General features: G+C 37.1%; 1 protein-coding gene across 19 annotated transcripts in view; it reads left to right on the plus strand.

Annotated features, from left to right (window-relative positions):
• The window catches only part of cables1 (Cdk5 and Abl enzyme substrate 1), a 55,881-nt gene extending 37,917 nt beyond the window's left edge, over positions 1-17,964 (plus strand). For 4 of the 19 annotated variants that reach the window (XR_015477406.1, XR_015477409.1, XR_015477413.1 and 1 more), the window contains 4 exons: positions 4,806-4,912; positions 10,940-11,147; positions 12,761-14,063; positions 14,438-17,964. Coding sequence is in view for 4 of the 19 variants with exons in the window: in XM_087238499.1 (XP_087094625.1) it covers positions 4,806-4,912; positions 10,940-11,147; positions 12,761-12,901 (456 nt within the window). In the remaining 15 variants the exon portion in view is untranslated. 19 annotated transcript variants of the gene reach the window in all.
• Positions 17,965-18,197: the final 233 nt, after the last annotated feature.

Consider the following 18,197-nt stretch of genomic DNA (forward strand, 5'->3'; position numbering starts at 1 on the left):
ATAATTTGGCAAATAATTCGACTACAGATGTCCATGTAAACACAGTCACTTTGTCCCCTGTGTGTGTGTGTGTGTGTGTGTGTGTGTGTGTGTTTTGACTCGGAAAGTCAGCGCGCCCAAATAGACACTTCCACACCAAGCCTCTTTTCTTCCTCCGACACTCCCCCTAAACAGAGCTGGACACGCCCACTTTTCTGACTTTTTCCAAAGTAGAGGTGTGAAAACACCCTGCTGAAACGAGGGGGTTTCATGGCCCTTTAAAACAATGTGAGCACCTGTCAGCTTTAATTGTGGGGAAAACTGGATAATTTTGAGCTTTTGTCAGCTAATTTCAGCTTCCGAATCGAAATTGGCATCGTAGCGCTGAACTGCAAGTGCAAAGATGACGCGTCGATTTCTCATTATTTTTCATAGTGGAAAAATAGCCGGCTTCTTAATTATTCATGAGAGCACATGCTTTCCGAAGGCACAGACCTGCCAGTGCCAAGCCCAAGCTGTGAGACACAGACCCACGGCACTCAGTATTTAGCCGTTCATGAAGGGTCGTATGTGTTTGTTTTCATGATCCACGTGGTTTGTTGCATGTTTTTCCCCACGATCCTGTCAGTGTCAATCATACAGCAAAGCTGTTTGTGTGCAGCAAGCATTTTTGTCGGGAGAGCGGTACGAGAATTGGAGAATGGCGGACGTTGTCTTTTATCAGGAGTTCGTTCACATTTAGACACATCGCCGTGCTGCTGTGTTTGCCTAAATCCTCCAGATTACTAACAGGGCTATTGGTTCAAATAGACAGGGTAAGAGACCTGCTGCACTGAGTCTGCATTCAGACCCGGGGATTGAGGGAAAATTCCTCATTTGTAGTGTTTATATGAACACGATTACCTATATAATGATATAAATTGTGGTTGTGTGTGTATGAAATTAGGAATAACAGATGTAGCAGCGTGTTAAATTACTGTTTATTTCTTTGCATTTGAACTTTGTAAACTATAAAATCACGCATCTCCTCACAGTTTGTGTCTCATTTTGTGAGCCGACTGACAACAGTTGTTCGCTCCCCACCTTCTCCCCTGCTGGCCACGCCCACTCCTGCCCTTTGCTCGCGGAGCTCCACGCCCATTATGATGCATCTTTTGAAAAAATTCTGAGGTAGACCTGAACCGAAAGTGGGGGGGTTTCATGACCCTTTAAGCTGAATGCTAGTATCTTGAAGAAAATCTAGTAAAATATTATGCACTGTCATCATGGCAAAGATAAAAGAAATCAGTTATTAAAACTATCATGTTTAGAAAAAATTATTCTCTCAGTTAAACAGAAATAGTGAGAAAAATATACAGGTGGGCTAATAATTCTGACTTTTACTGTATAATACATAAAGTGATATTTTGTTTTTGTTACATCATGAACTTGAGTCTCTAGTCGTTAGTTAATTAGTAATGAACTTTGCACAGCAGAAATACCAGACTGGTGGCCTTGAAACATAAGAATCGTCTGTGTTCTGAAATCTGACATTGTGCACAGCGTCACTCTGACTGCATGAAGTCTTCGCTTTTATTTTTTCATTATTGTTCACTGAGAGTGATTTTATCATGTTTACTTAACAGAAGACTCGCTGTTCATTTCCTATTGGGCTCTGTTATTGTTTTTGCATTGTATGGTAGACATGTACTTGAACTCAGACTCGCAGACAGTCCAGGAGACGGCCTTCCCCTTCCTTCTCTTGGTTATTTAACACTTGTAACAATTGCTATTGTGTTCTAGCAGGGAAAGTTACCAGTGAGAATGCATAAAGGAATTGCCATGCAGTTCTCATGCACACTATGTCAGACTGAAAATCCCCAGACATTTGTATTATGTTGTATGTATCAAGTGAATATGACAATAATGATCTGTTATTTCATTATTATTATTATTTTATTTAAAGTTTGGAAGTTATGATTATTGATAGCACCTAACTGTAAACATTTGGGTGTAAAAGTAACAGATAACCGATAACAGACCCTAAAAAAATGCAAACCCATCCACAATAACACCCCAACTATCCCTAAACTCCTAAATCTGTTCATTCAGAGCAGGTTAATTGTAAATATATACAGTTGAAACAGTAATATGGGGTACGGATTTGGCATAAAATAAAAAAATCTTGATTCATTGAACATTTTAACTCTATTACAATTAATGAACGATTATTTTATTTAATATAATTATAATTATTTTTGCCCTCATAGTTCACTGACAGGTTTTGTACAGTACATATGCCCACATATTACAAGTGAGAGATTGTTGAATAAAGGATGCGTTACTTGATTTTAAAATAATTGAAGGAAACAAACGCTATCTATGATTATTTATTGAACATCAGTGCTGAACAACTGTCATTAAAACACACATTGCCTTAAAGGAAAATTAAATAACTTGCACTTTTGGAAACAAAATAATAGATGCATCGTATAAATGGACGACTACGTGCAAGGCTTGTGCCGTGGGTCACGCCAATCACTCAACGCAGAAGAATAAAACAGTCTCAATGGCACCCACTCTCGTCACCAATACCAAGCCGACCAATCACAGAGATTGCGCTACGTGTTGTCGGAATGTGTAGTAAAACTTTTTTTTGAGGTGCACAGGTATGTGACCGCGCGAAGACTGCCGACCATTAACAGAGCGGGGTCATGTGACTCCACAAATGGTAGGGACAGTAATCGAAAAAAAAGGACCTCGAAAAATCAGTTGATTATAGGCTCTGAATGTTAAATACTTTTCAATTAATTGCCCAGGTCTAATATGGAGGTAAAAAAAAGAAACCTACAAACGATGCAAATAAATGTTTTAGCCTATTAAAATGAATGGCCTGAATCACGCTTCAGGTCTCTCCATACCACTACCAGTGTGCAGCATCCACTTGGATGATATGACAGCAGCCACAGGACAACGGCGCCTGTCCGCTCACCACACACCAGCTATAGGGGGAGCGGAGAGACATTGACACAGCTAATTTGGTGGATAGGGTTGGGTACTGAAACCTGGTGCCATTAAAGCACCCGCACATTTGTAACCGGTATGTACCGGACCGAATCAGCATATGAATTTCGATGCCACTGGTGCTGCGACAAGGACGTAAGAAGCATCAAGGGGTGCATCAAAGGCACACATAGGTACGCGTTGTCACACCATCTCTAAACATTTCATTCTAAACAACTTAGAGGAATATGGACAGGCGATGTCAGGCGTTTGTTCTTGTTGCTTAGAGAACGAACGGACGCATGCAACACGCACAGTACAGGGCATTCGGTGTGCGGGAGCGACTCTTCAGATAAACACGCATGATCGCGTTCATCAAGTTTGCTTAAACTAAGCGTTCTAAAGCGTATTTTACAAGCATGATCCTGATACAGCAAAAATTCTGTGTAAGGAGGAAACACGTCAAACTTAATGACACATTTGAGGACTCATGAAATCAACTTAAAGGCAGAGGAATGCACTGTCTCTGAAAGCTGGCCACATCATCTGGCACTTTCAGTGAGTACGTCCATGGACACCAATGCTCCAATTTTAATATGATAAAGACAATACTCTGATTAAGAGTCTAGACTACCATGTAAACCGTGATTTTTGATTACCTTAAAGGACCACAGACATCTGTGTTGTGAAATGCGGTTTTAAATTCCACTAAATGAGCACTCTTCCACCAGTCCTTACTTAATGCTCGCATCAAATACCTCAGTTTGTCATGGGGGCATGAATGAAATGTTCCTGAATGAAAGTGAAACTGCAGTTAAAGTCGAAAAATTTAAAATTAAACACCTAAAATTACATGAAGCTCTGAAGGAAACATGGATAGCATGGTGACGCGATGACTTTAATCGATCTACTGTAACTGCTATAACATGTAAGACAGGATCATGAAAGGAACATTCAAAAAGTAACTCATGTAAACACCCGACTCGTATTATTGCCTTATTCAGATTAAGACAAATCATTAGATTGCTGATAACCATGTAAACATAGTCATAAGCGGAGTTCAGTATTTTGATGAAAGCCTTTCCACAGGTTAGTAGTAAGCTAATGTAATTTCATAATGCAAATCTTAAATTCATGCTAACCAACACATGATCTAAGGAAATATATTAATGTAATTCAAATGTATAAAATATGAATTGATGTTTACTTTAAGCTGTAATTATATTGTTCTATTCAAATTATTTTTTTTTTTAAAAGATTTTGTCAAATTAAAGATTTTTCTAGATTCATCCACCATAATTTTGTGGCTCAAAAGTATCGGTTCAGGCACCGTTACCGTTTTAAAAGTTTTGATTTAACACTGGTATCGAAATAACCCCAAACAATACCCGACCCAGTTCAGGAGAAGTGCCATGGGATTTTTAATGACCACAGAGAGTCAGGACCACGGTTTAACATCTCATCAAAGACGGCACCGACTGACATTATAGTGTCTCCTTCACCATACTGGGCCATTAGGACTATATGTTGAGTGACCCTTGTGGCTTCACTAACACCACTTCCAACAGCAACCTAGTTTTCCCATGTGGTCTCCCATCCAGCTACTGACCAGGCTCAGCCCTACTTAGCTTCAGTGAGTAACCAGTCTTGGACTGCAGGGTGATATGGCTGCAATGAGAAAACACAAAGAGCATGCCAAAGAGAAAACCAAAACATGCTTTGAACCTGGCCAAATATTTCAGTGACCCAGAGAAACACAGTGGCTCTTTCATCTGTGTGAAAATGTTTGTGCTCATATGTGTATTTGACATCAGGTCTCAATAAATATTCTCACTTCTTTACAGACCACGGTCATCGAGTACGTCAAACCCTCTGATCTGAAGAAGGACATGAACGAGACCTTCAAGGAGAAGTTCCCACACATTCGTCTGACACTGAGCAAAATCAGAAGGTAAGGAAGTCAATGCGCAGGAAAGATGTCTAATGCTCTTTTGAATAAGTCTTTGATGTCCCTATAGTGTGTGTGTGTGTGTGTGGAGTTTCAGCTCAAAATACTGCACAAATAATGTTTTATAACTCTTTAAAACTGACCCTTTTAGGCCGTAATGGTCTAATTGTGGTGTTTTGGTGACTGTCGCTTTAAATTCAAATGAGATTTTGCTCTTTTTAAAAGAGGGCGGAGCTACAAATGCCTATGTGTCAGCATAGTGGCAGATTAAAACTCTAATGGCGGATGGCTGCTTCTCACTCAGGGCTGTTTATGCTAATGATGGAGAAATAATCACTAATGGGCGGGGCTTTCCCCCTCTGATGACACGTATAAAGGGAGAATGTCAATCGAAGTGTTTCTACAGCCTCTTTTTATTAAGTGTGATTATAAAAAATTGATTTAATTAATTTTTACCATTAAAGACTAGCTATATTCACACACTGCTGCCACACAAATGTGTTTAAAAAGTGATTTTTACATAATACGCCCCCCTTAAAGTGACAACTCATCTAACAATTACAAAAATAAAACATTTAGTAACACTCCAGCGGTTCTCTTTCTTCTATTGAACACAAAGCAAGATATTCTGAAGAATATGAACACCCCCAACATTTTTTTTTTTTTTTTTTAAACTTTTGTTTTTTATTCGTTTTAACATAACGGAACAAACAGATCACCAGAGGCATCACATACAATTATTACATTCTTCTTATACAGTCGTTTTTATAGTACAGGTTACTCTCCCATCAGCCCCCACCCTAACCCGTCAGTAAAAGGTACTGTGTTATAAGCATAAACACCAACATAGTTTCCTTCAAGTCCATATGATTCAGTCTTTTACAATCTGTAATGTGCGGTCCAAACAAAATATTTCACATATATAATATACATATATATGTACATATATTGAAAAAAATAATAATAATAAAAATAAAAAATATAAATAAATATAAATAAGGGGAGGAGGGGGGTTCGCACTCATTGCAAAGCATTTCCTAGCAAATTATATATTTTCTATATTCTTATATATAAACCATTTTGACCAATTTTTATAGCATTTATCCATGTTTAGTCTTAAAGAAAAGGTGAGTTTCTCCATTTCAAACATATTATCTACAATTGTTATCCACTCATCCTTTGTTGGTGGAATCTCTTCCAACCATTTCTTGGTTATTGCTTTTTTACTAGCAACTAATAGTATTTTGAGAAGGTATTTGTCTTGTGCATTAAAATCGGTTTGTATATTTCCTAAATATATAGTACCAAAGCTATGATCAATCTCAAAACCCAGTATTGATTCAACCCAACATTTTTTTTTAAAGTGACTAAGGCTGTATTATATTACTTTCAGGGCTTTACATTAACACCCGCCAAATGAGGGTAGATTTCAGCTTTGGCGGGTTGGACAGACAATCCCACTAGCCACTTTGGCTGGTTGAAAATAATTTTTAAATTTTAGTTTTCCTAAAAGCAGAGTTCGACAATTTAAGGATGACCCAATATGCATGCTAATGTGATCTTGGAATCGAGAAGTAAAATAATTGTGATCACGCGAGCAGAAGAAAGCAAGTGAATACCGAATGAGAGAACAGCTGATGTGATGCGCGCGACTTCTTAAAACGCGCACCGGTCGCTTTCACTTTGAACAGATTATTAAATTGCCTATAGTTAACCGTGTACATGTGATCATCCTTTCATTATCACACACGGTATGTTTCACCTGCTTTCATTTGCATACGGTTTTCTGTGCTTTCATTTTTGTTATAATTGTTTAATTATCTTTTTTTACATTATTGCTTTAATGGGAGATGAACTCTCCATTTATTTGCAGTTAACTGGTGATCCAAGAGATCTTAGCCAGGACAGATTACCGTGATTATTTTTGATACATGACAATAGTTATTTTTTAAAAGTCAATTGCTTTTCGTTCTTTTTTAAGAAATGTTTTGTTAAATAAAAAGTATAGTATACAGCTATATTTTGCTTGTTTTGACACATTAAAAATTTGTGGCTAAGAAATAATTATTGTTTCGTGTGGTTATAGAGATAAATTTGGTAAATCGTTGTTTTTGAGCTCTAAAAAAAGTCATGTGAAATCAAAACTAATTGCAGTATAACACTGTGAAACCATGACTCCTTTGCTCATGCTCATTGAGCAAGCCCATACTCGACACACAAAAAGTGAAATGAATGAGGACGCATGTGGACATAACACACAATTTAAATCAAGTAATTTTAGCATGTCGACATCAAATTTATGCATATAAAATAAATTTTCCCAACAACAAAATTTTGGCTTGTGAAAATGCAGAGTGGCTAGTAACATTAGAAAACTACTAGCCACAGTGACTGGTGATTAATAAAGTTAATGTAAAGCCCTGATTACTTTTAAAAATAAATTTCCTCAACATTGAAAATCAAGCTGATACTTTGTTGATTATGTCGCTTTCTACATATTCTACAACTTTTGAAGCTTTATTATTCAGGTTTTCAGTCAAGATTGAACTCTTAACACAGGTCTTTCTGCTATTCAGAGTCCAAAGTTGACCAAACCAATGGCTGATTTATACCCATGCTGCAAGCGTGAGTGCGCAAAGTCCAGAAAAACTTGAACAAAGCAGTTTGTCAATAATAAAACATGTTGATTTCTGCTGGGCTGCTAAATAAGAAAGTTTAGAATGATAACAGAAATGATGTCAGGAGTTTTAGTAAATAGTTTCCGGTTGATTCAGTCTTTTTGCACAAAATCACAAGACAAGCCTTTTAAATTACGTGTCTTTAAGTGCAGTAAATAATGGGTCAAAGCTGATTTATACTTTGGTGCAGCTTTTGTGCGGTTGCAGACCCCTCGCCATGGCTGACGCTGATGCGCACCTCTCAAAAAATGGAACTACACATCGCATAGCACAAGCTCTGTGATTGGTCGGCTTGGTTGTGGTGACGAGTGTGGGCGGCGCTGAGAGCTGCAAGCCTGATGGAGCGAGTGTTTACAAGTGTGGAGTCCCGAGCTTCAGATGGAGACTTTTTGTTTTGTGTTTACCTTCTGATTAAATTTGTTGCACATCTGCCGGTTTCCACCTCTGAATGAGCAAGTTTTAGCTACTTGTACTATAAGGTAGCATTAAAAAAAATAAAACCCCCGCAAAGGAACTCGACACAGAGGAACACAAAAACCTACTGCCAGCTAGAGTTTCAGAAGTGTTATTGCAGAGCCGATCACTCAACGCAGAAGTATAAATGGCTTTTTTATCTAAAATTTGGACATTTTTGTTTTTAGTGACACCAGTGGCCATTGAGTGAACTGCAGCCAGCAAATTTTTTGCTAGCTCACTTTCTCTCTTGAGCTTGTGATTTATTGCCCATTAAATTCATGGCAAAGTTCCTATTAGTTTTTCACTTAAATGTAAATAGAAGCTTGAAATGCCTTTTCATTGATTATAATAATAATTATAACTAATAATAATAGCACTCTTTCCTGGCAAAAAATAAACACACAGGAAAAATGACAAAAGTGAGAAAGCATCAGTTTAAAAAAAGTCTGTTCAAATCAGTATGAATATGTTTGCACAAACTCAAGACATCACAGGTTCATGAACGCATTATCATGCTAATCTTTATTTACAAGTAGCATCTCAAAGCTCTTTGCATGCATATAAACACTATAGAAGTAAAAACATACATACAAGAAAACTAGACAAAAACATAGCCAAGATAATAAAAACAAAGACATTTTGTTAACAGTTGAGGAGGTTAAAAAGGACACTGTTATGACAGTTTGACCCTCAAGAGTGCGCACAAACGTCACACCAATTAGATTTTCCCAGCATAAACACTCCAAGATAAAACAAATCAGTGTACAAGTTTTCATAAATAACCTTAGAAGGCTCTCTGAATGATTGTGAGTTTAAGTTACTTTTACTGTAGCATCGTATGCATTTCCAACGTAATCTCAAAATGCCAGCAAAGAAACTCGACACAGTCAGACAGAAACCCCATTGATTATTACATTTTAGAAGTACAGCAACAGACTGAAAAGCAGAAGCATACTGTAAATACTCACAATGTTGTCAGCCATGTGCCATCACTAGTCGTTAAAATTGTATAAATTGGGCTTCCAGTTGAATACATCAAATTGACTGTGCCAAAAAATTAAAAATAGTGTTGGGTAACTAGAGTATAGAGCCAGATCAGTCTCAAAAATGATATGTTTACAAAATAAAATTCATGCACAATTCACATTCACAAAATTTATTTTGTAACACAATTTGGAAATACACAAATCCCATTAGAAAATTCAAAACAACTCATAAATAAACAAAACACAATTCAAAAACACAAAATAATTTTTTTTAATTTAAAACACAATCCATTAATATGCTAATTTTATTTGGACATTCAAAACACAAATCGTAAATACACAAATCCAATTTTTAAATTCAAAACACGATTCGAAAATATGCAAATCCAATTCGTAAATTCAAAACACGATTCATAAATACACAAATTTAATTAGTAAATTCAAAACATGACTCATAAATGTGCAATTCTAATTCGTAAATTTAAAACCCAATTCATAAATACACAAATTCAATTTGTAAATTTAAAACACAATTCAGAAATATGCAAATCCAATTCATAAACTTAAAACAATTCTTAAATACACAAATCCAATTCATAAATTCAAAACACAATTCGTAATTATGCAAATCCAATTCGTGATTTAAAACATGATTCATAAATACACAAATCCAATTCATAAATTCAAAACACAATTCGTAAATATGCAAATCCAATTCATAAACTTAAAACAATTCGTAAATATGAAAATCCAATTGGTAATTTAAAACATGATTTATAAATACACAAATCCAATTCGTAAATATAAAACACAATTCGTAAATATGCAAATCCAATTCATAAATTCAAAACATAATTCATGAATATGCAAATCCAATTCATAAATTTAAAATATAATTCTTAAATACAAAAATCCAATTCATAAATTCAAAGAACAATTCGTAAATATGCAAATCCAATTCATAAACCTAAAACAATTCGTAAATATGCAAATCCAATTCATGAACTTAAAACAATTCGTAAATATGCAAATCCAATTGGTAATTTAAAACATGATTTATAAATACACAAATCCAATTCGTAAATATAAAACACAATTCGTAAATATGCAAATCCAATTCATAAATTCAAAACATAATTCATGAATATGCAAATCCAATTCATAAATTTAAAATATAATTCTTAAATACAAAAATCCAATTCATAAATTCAAAACACAATTCGTAAATATGCAAATCCAATTCATAAACCTAAAACAATTCGTAAATATGCAAATCCAATTCGTAATTTAAAACATGATTCATAAATACACAAATCCAATTCGTAAATATAAAACACAATTCGTAAATATGCAAATCCAATTCATAAATTCAAAACATAATTCATAAATATGCAAATCCAATTCGCTAATTTAAAACACAATTGTAAACTCAAAAAAAAATTATAAATCTGCAAAATGAAGTTTATGAATTTAAAACCCAATTCATAAATAAGCAAATCCAATTCACAAATTCAAAACACAATTCATGAATACGTGAAATGCGTTTCTTTTCGGCTTAGTCCCTTTATTAATCTGGGGTCGCCACTGCGGAATTAACCGCTAATTTATCCAGCATATGCTTTACGCAGCGGATGCTAAATTCAAAACTAAATTTTTTAATTCAATACTCACTCATAAATCTGATTCATTTGTGGAATTATGTATGATTTTTACTTGTGAATTCACACATTGTGTTTTTAATTTATGAATTGGATTTGTGCATTTATGAATTGTGTTTTGACTTTACCAATTGGATTGTGTAAATGTGAATTGTGCGACTTTTGTTTTGCAAATGTATTCTTCTTGAGACCATATCTGGCTCCATACTAGAGCATTGAGTTGAGTATGTGGCATTGTGTTTGGTGTTGTAGCCTGAAGAGAGAGATCCGGAAACTCACCCAGGAGGAGTTCGGCTATGAGGAGTCTACAGTGGCCATGGCCTTTGTTTACTTCGAGAAGCTGGTGCTTCAGGGCAAACTCAACAAACAGAACCGCAAACTCTGCGCCGGAGCCTGTGTCCTCCTCGCAGCCAAGATTGGAGGAGACCTGAAGAAACATGAAGTCAAGCTCCTGATCGACGTAAGTTTATTTATATTGTTGTAGCATCGATAACGCATTTTGTCACCACACATGCAAATAACATGGAACACAACCGAAGGATTGCAAGGAGACGCAAAAACTGGCTGGGATTTGCTTATTGTGCAGAACAGAGACATTTTGAAGAATGTTGGAAACCTGTAACCATTGACTTTCATGGTATTTTTTTTTTTTGTACTGTAGTAGTCAATGGCTATCTATTCCTTCATTGAAACATTGTTTAAAATATTTTCTTCTGTGTTCAATAGCTTGAGTCATTTAAATCTGTAGAGTGTGAAACTGAGAAAAAGGACTTCATTCTAAACACTTAAACTGGAAATCTGGCAACCAGAAAAACAATTAAACTTACTCAAGAAAACTTGTCTATATGATTAAAGAGTAAATGTCTCATAAATAACAATAGCTCATTTTCGACAATAAATTAAAATAAAAAACCCTGTTGCGATAACCTGGATTTGGAACAAGTAAATATTAAAAATAAAATGTTAAATAATAAAACTGGAAATCTGGCAACCAGAAAAACAATTAAGCTAACTTGTGAATGTTCCATAAACGTCAATAGCTCAACACACAACAATGTGGACTTATCGCAATATCTAAATAATAAAACTGGAAATCTTTCCAACTAGAAAGTCAATTAAAGCTACTTAAGATAACTTGTTCATTTGATAGAAGAGCGAATGCCCCATGAATATCAATTGCTCATTTTCAGCCATAAACAAAAAAATATAACCACTTTGTGATAACGTGGCCTTGTCGCAACAAGTAAATACTAAAAATAAAATAATAATCTGGCAACCAGAAAAACTGTTAAACTAACTAGTGAATGTCCCAAAAATATCAATTGTTCATTGTTAACTATAAACAAAAAAAGTAGCCACGTGTTGCGACAATGTGGACTTGGTACATGTAAATAATAAAAATAAAATAATAAAACTGGAAATCTGGCAACTAGAAAAACAATGGAACTAACTCAAGATAAGATATTAATAGCTCATTGTTAGCCGCAAAAAAAAAAAAAAATGTAACCACATGTTGCGATAGCATGGACTTGGAACATGTAAATAGTAAAAATAAAATAATAAACTGGAAATCTGGCAACCAAGAAAATCAATTAAACTAATTAGTGAACGTATTTTATTTGGCCATAAAAAAGGTAACCACATGTTGCGACAACGAAGACTTGTTGCAACGTTAAATAATAAAAACAAAACAATGAAACTGGAAATCTGGCAACCAGAAAAACAATGCCACAAAAATATCAATAGCTCATTTTCAGCCATAAACAACAACAAAAAAATGTAACCACAAGTTGCCACAACGTGGAGTTGGAACATGTAAATAATAAAAATAAAATAATAAAACAAAATCTGGCAACTAGCACATATCAGCAGCTCATTTTTGGCCATAAACAAACTTTCTGCCTTTTGCACAGCAGTAAAATAGGCCCCCTGAGACTAAAATCAGACATTGTAGAGGGAAAAAAGGCATTCTTTAAATCTCAATAGGGTGTATTTTTAGACGTTCCGCTGTTGTGTAAGGGTTGTCTTCGATTACTGTTATGTAACGAAACCCCCTGATCTCTTTCCATCTAGAAACTGGAGGAGAGGTTTAGGGTGAACCGTCGAGAGCTGATCGCCTTCGAGTTCCCAGTTCTGGTGGCTCTAGAGTTCAACCTGCACCTCCCCGAGCACGAAGTCATGCCGCATTACAGACGCCTGCTGCAAAACTCCTAGCGACAGCCCCATCAGGAGAAGCCCAGCGTCTCTCCTGATCTCCCCCAGAAAAAAACCCTATGCACATCGCCAACGATCATCTCCAGATGTTGGAACGAAGACACTATTCCACTGTTCTCCTTTCGGCCAAAGTGACAGCTCTTTCGTTTTGACTTGAAGAAGCTACTTTCTAAAGGGAAGACCTCTTTCCTAGACTGTTGATTTTTCTCAGTTAACTGGGAACATTTGTTTTCCTGCTTGCAGGTGTTAGACATACTGAGGGTTCTGTCAGCATTTGATCGGCCCATGTTGTTCGAATAAGGTTGTTTTTTTTCTCGATGAAACACAAAAGTAGAAATCGCTGATGTTTTCAATACAGTGGCGAGCTACAAAAACGCGACAAAATTGGTCCGTTTGACCAGTGCTCTGTTCTGAAGCCGTAGTTTTTTTTTTAAGTAGAAGACTCAACGTTCATCCAAAAATGAAAAACACGCCAAACTTGTATCGCTTGGTTTTATATGCAAAACACGTTGAAATTCCGAAATATTGACCGTACAGTGTAAATAAAACCTTTTACAGAAAACAGTAGTGAACAAGTAGAGCTGCACGATATTGGAAAAATCTGACATTGCGATATAAAGTTTTTCTGTCATATGTACTGCGATATATTGCATCTATACAATTTCACCTAATAATTAAATAGCACTACTTGGAAAGAATTTATAGACACACTTTATTTTAAGCAGAGGGCTTAAAAAGGGCCGGTGTCCAGCAAAGTTTAGCTCCAAGCTCAATCAGAGACACCTGGGCTAGCCAATCAATCTCTTACTAGGCATTCTAGAAACGTCCTTGCAGTTGTGGCAAGTTGGAATAAAAATCTGCAGGACAGCGGCCCTCCAGGACAGAGTTTGGGCACCCCTCGTTTTAGGGCTCATTTTAAGAGACTGACTTTTTTTTTTTTTTAAGTCACGCTCCCGACAGGTATTATTCCGCACTCGACCCCTGGAGGGCCGGTGTCCAGCAAAGTTTAGCTCCAACCCCAATTGGACAAACCTGGACTAGCTAATCAAGCTCTTACCAGGCTTTCTAGAAACATCCTTGCAGGTATGTTGAGGCAAGTTTCAACTAAAATCTGCAGGACGCTGGCCCTTAAGGACTGAGTTTGGGCACCCCTGATTTTAAGGCTTACTTCCCGCTAGAGGTCTGCGCGGGACTGATTTTTTTAGTCCTGCTCCCGCCAGGTCTTATTTCACACCCAACCGCTTTCGCTGTGTATTTAGTCTTTATTCACCTACTGTACCCTTAGAATAATTTTCTACCCAACCCGACTATTCCCGCAAAATTTAGATCTGGTTGAATCCATACAATGGGTTTTTATGAGAAGGCTCGTTGCTCGCCAAATTTGTATCACTTTGTTTTATGTGCAGAACACATTTGTTGATATTCTGAAATATTGACCGTAAAGAACAAATAAAAACTTTTACCGAATACAGTAGTTAACAAGTAGAGCTGCACGATATTGGAAAAATCTGACATTGCGATATAAATTTTTTTAAGGCTTATTTTAAGGGACTGACTTTTTTTAAGTCACGCTCCTGCCAGGTATTATTCTGCACTCGACCCCTGGAGGGCCGGTGTCCAGCAAAGTTTAGCTCCCAGCCCAATCAGACACACCTAGGCTAGCTAATCAAGCTTTTACCAGGCTTTCTAGAAACATCCTTGCAGGTGTGTTAAGGAAAGTTTCAACTAAAAATTGCAGGACAGTGGCCCTCCAGGACTGAGTTTGGGCATCCCTGATTTTAAGCCTCATTTTAAGGGTCTGATTTTTTTTTTTTGTCCCGCTCCCGCCAGGTATTATTCCGCACTTGACCCCTGGAGGGCCGGTGTCCAGCAATGTTTTGTTCCAACCCCAATTGGAAAAACCTGGACTAGCTAATCAAGCTCTTTACCAGGCTTTCTAAAAACATCCTTGCAGGTATATTGAGGCAAGTTTGAACTAAAATCTGCAAGACACCAGTCCTCCAGAACTTTTTGGGCACCACCAAGGGTTTGGGCACCCCTGATTTTAAGGCTCCATTCCCGCTAGAGGTCTGCGCGGGACTGATTTTTTTAGTGCTGCTCCCGCCAGGTCTTATTCTACACCTAACCGCTTTTGCTGTATATTCAGTCTTTGTTCACCCGCTGCACACTTAGAATAATTTTCTACCCAACCCAACTATTCCCGCTAGAATGGGGGGGGGGGTAGCATGTGATAGACTGCGGGGGTAAGAAGGGTGCATGACCAGAAGGAACACGTGCGATTTCCGGGAGATTATCACTCGTTTGCGGGCATTTTGAGTCCCGCAAATGCATAGAGACAGGATGTCTGAATATCACGTTTAACAACTGTAGTGAGACGCAATCCAGTGGTACAATCTTTATTTGTACCGGGTTTATGATGGGGGCGGGGCAATGGATCGCGATGCTGGCTCAGCATTGTGTTGTCTATTGGCCATCGTCTATCGGCCCAACCCTAATGGGCGTTTTATTCGGAAATGTATTCTCGCGCTGCAAGAAATCTGGTATCCACCGGTACTGCAGACCACTAATTCCCGCGATTGGTCAACGATTAACTACGACTTTTCTTCAATAAACTTCTAATTTGGTCCTTGTTAATAGATATTAAGTTAGCTTAGCTATTGGGTAACATTTTGTAAATGTTCAAATTACCCTGCAAAGTTTTTGATGTATAAATAACTTAATACAATAATTTTTTATTAAACTTCCAATTGGCTAAATGTCTTGTGCCTGAATACTTGAACCTCTCTCAGGCCTTAAAAACATGCAAACAATACAATTTCCCTCCATTATGGTTAAACTCTGCAATGATTCAACAATTCTCATGTTCTGAACTGTGACTCTTGCTCAGATATAATCCCAACTCAGCATTGTATATCTACCGCATGCGATGTGAATATTGCGGATGCACACATTGCGATATCGATGCTGAAAGGATATATTGTGCAGCCCTTATTTGAAGTGATCAAAAAAGGTTCGTCAACACATGGTGTTGTTCAATAGTTTCAACTCAAAAGATAACAATTCACTTTAAATGTTGACTTCTGTATCTGAAAAAGAAAAGCAATACAAGTTTGGAACCGAATTTCGCCTTTAATAATCACTGTTGGAAGGTCTGTTGTGTTTCATGGGAAAATGAACAGTTGGAGCGATATCGAACAATACTTGACAAGGGCAAGTAAATGATGACAGAACATTGGTTTTCACATTCGTATGCCGACCAAGTTTGGACTGTTTGATTTCTGCATTCTTTCAGCAGATTATAGTATTTCTGTGTTATTAGTTTTTCCATTCACATCTACCTTAATTCCAAAGTTTGACACTCTGCCAAATCGGACGATCGCTCTCGGTTGAAAGCCTTAAAAAAAAAAAACGTTGAATGATCCTGAACTCTTGCAAGTTTGTGACTGTTTCTCGCCGACATTCTCATTTTGTACTACAAGTGCACTTTTCAGGCTATTGTGTGAATGGCAGAGCGTACACTACCTGACAGAAGTCTTGTCGTCGATCCCAGTTGTACGAGCAACAAATAATAACTTGACTTCTTGTTGATCATTTGGAAAAGTAGCAGAAGGTCGGCTTTTCTGATGAATCATCTGTTGAGCTGCATCCCAATCATCACAAATACTGCAGAAGACCTACTGGAACCCTCATGGAGCCAAGATTCTCACAGAAATCAGTCAAGTTTGGTAAAGGAAAAGAACATGGTTTGGGGTTACATTCAGTATGGGGGCGTGCGAGAGATCTGCAGAGTGGAAGGCAACATCAACAGCCTGAGGTATCAAGACATTTGTGCATTACAAACCACGGGAAAGGGCAAATTCTTCAGCAGGATAGCGCTCCTTCTCATACTTCAGCCTCCATGTCAAAGCTCCTGAAAGCAAAGAAGGTCAATTTGCTCTGGGATTGGCCAGCCCAGTCACCAGAAATGAACATTATTGAGCATGTCTGGGGTAAAATGGAGGAGGAGGCATTGAAGATGAATTAGCCACATCTGATAACAAACGATCAACTAGAAGTTATTATTTGTTGTTCCTAAAACCTGGATAGGCGACAATACTTTTCTTAGGTAGTGTACAGTGAGCTCTATGTTGAGGGGGTCTTCATCTCATTTAAATTAATTTCAGCCAGCATTTCCTCTGTTAGTGCAACCACCAAGCAAAAATATGTTGCAGACAGTAATGGCGGCGTCTCTCTAGTGGGACTTTTATACAGTTCTTAAGGGGTACATTTACGTACCGCTGTTGTTTTTTCTACCCTTGAGTGTTGATGATGACAGTTTTAGTGGTGTGGCTTGCTGCACTCATGGTTACCGTGTCCGTGCTCTATGTTAGAGTGGATTCTGAGCACATTTGTAGTGCTACACACTGTATGAAGCAACATCAGGTCATACCGCTGATAATCAACACTATTTGGCCGAACTGGGCCCAGAAGTGAAATCTGTATGACTAATATGCTACGGTGTTAACTAATGCATGTACACCAAAGCAGTGTTAAACTTGCGTTTGACTCGTACTTTTTAAAAGAAAACAAAATGTTTGATTTGATGGTTGTTTCGACTCCGTTTCCTTCGAACCTGAGACTTTCTATCACCGTCGGTGGTACAGAATTTTGTGTAAGCTGAATTTTATCTCACAAACTGTTTCTACATTCAGAATGATTATTATTTTTGAATGTGTGAAGTGTATTATGTTCACTATGCACTACTCGGTTCCATCAATCAGTTATAAGCATCTGTGAGAGATTAATGCTAATTTAAATCAGTTTAGAGAAAGAATAAACACTTCTAGATAAGTTTTGGCATTTAACCACTTAATTCTTTAATGAATAATGGATAGAATGTGAAGAGATAAAAAATAATAATAAAGAAAGAAGAAAGAACAAGATTTGGCCTTGTGAAATGCACTTTAGACTTTGTTAGCAAGTGACTGGGATGCCCGAAATCAATGAAACGTTTGTACAATGCTGATACATTTGTGTAAATATGCTGCTTTGCTTGTTCAATAAAAAAGCTAACATTTTAGGAACTGTTTTGTTTCCTTTCTATATTTCATTTCATGCAAGATGTGAAGAATTCAACAATAAATGACTGTGACTTAGGTGCTCTGTCAACGTTTAAATCTGCTTCATTTATAGAAACACAACAATGTTGCAATTTAAGTCATAGTAATGGGCATGCAGTGGCGGAGTGGGTTGCTGGTTCGAGCCTCAGCTCAGTTGACGTTGGTGCTCCGGTTTCCCCCATAGTCCAAAGACATGC

Source organism: Danio rerio, chromosome 2 (assembly GCF_052040795.2).
Source record: "Danio rerio strain M-AB ecotype USA chromosome 2, GRCz13ab, whole genome shotgun sequence".
Taxonomy (NCBI): Eukaryota; Metazoa; Chordata; class Actinopteri; order Cypriniformes; family Danionidae; genus Danio; species Danio rerio.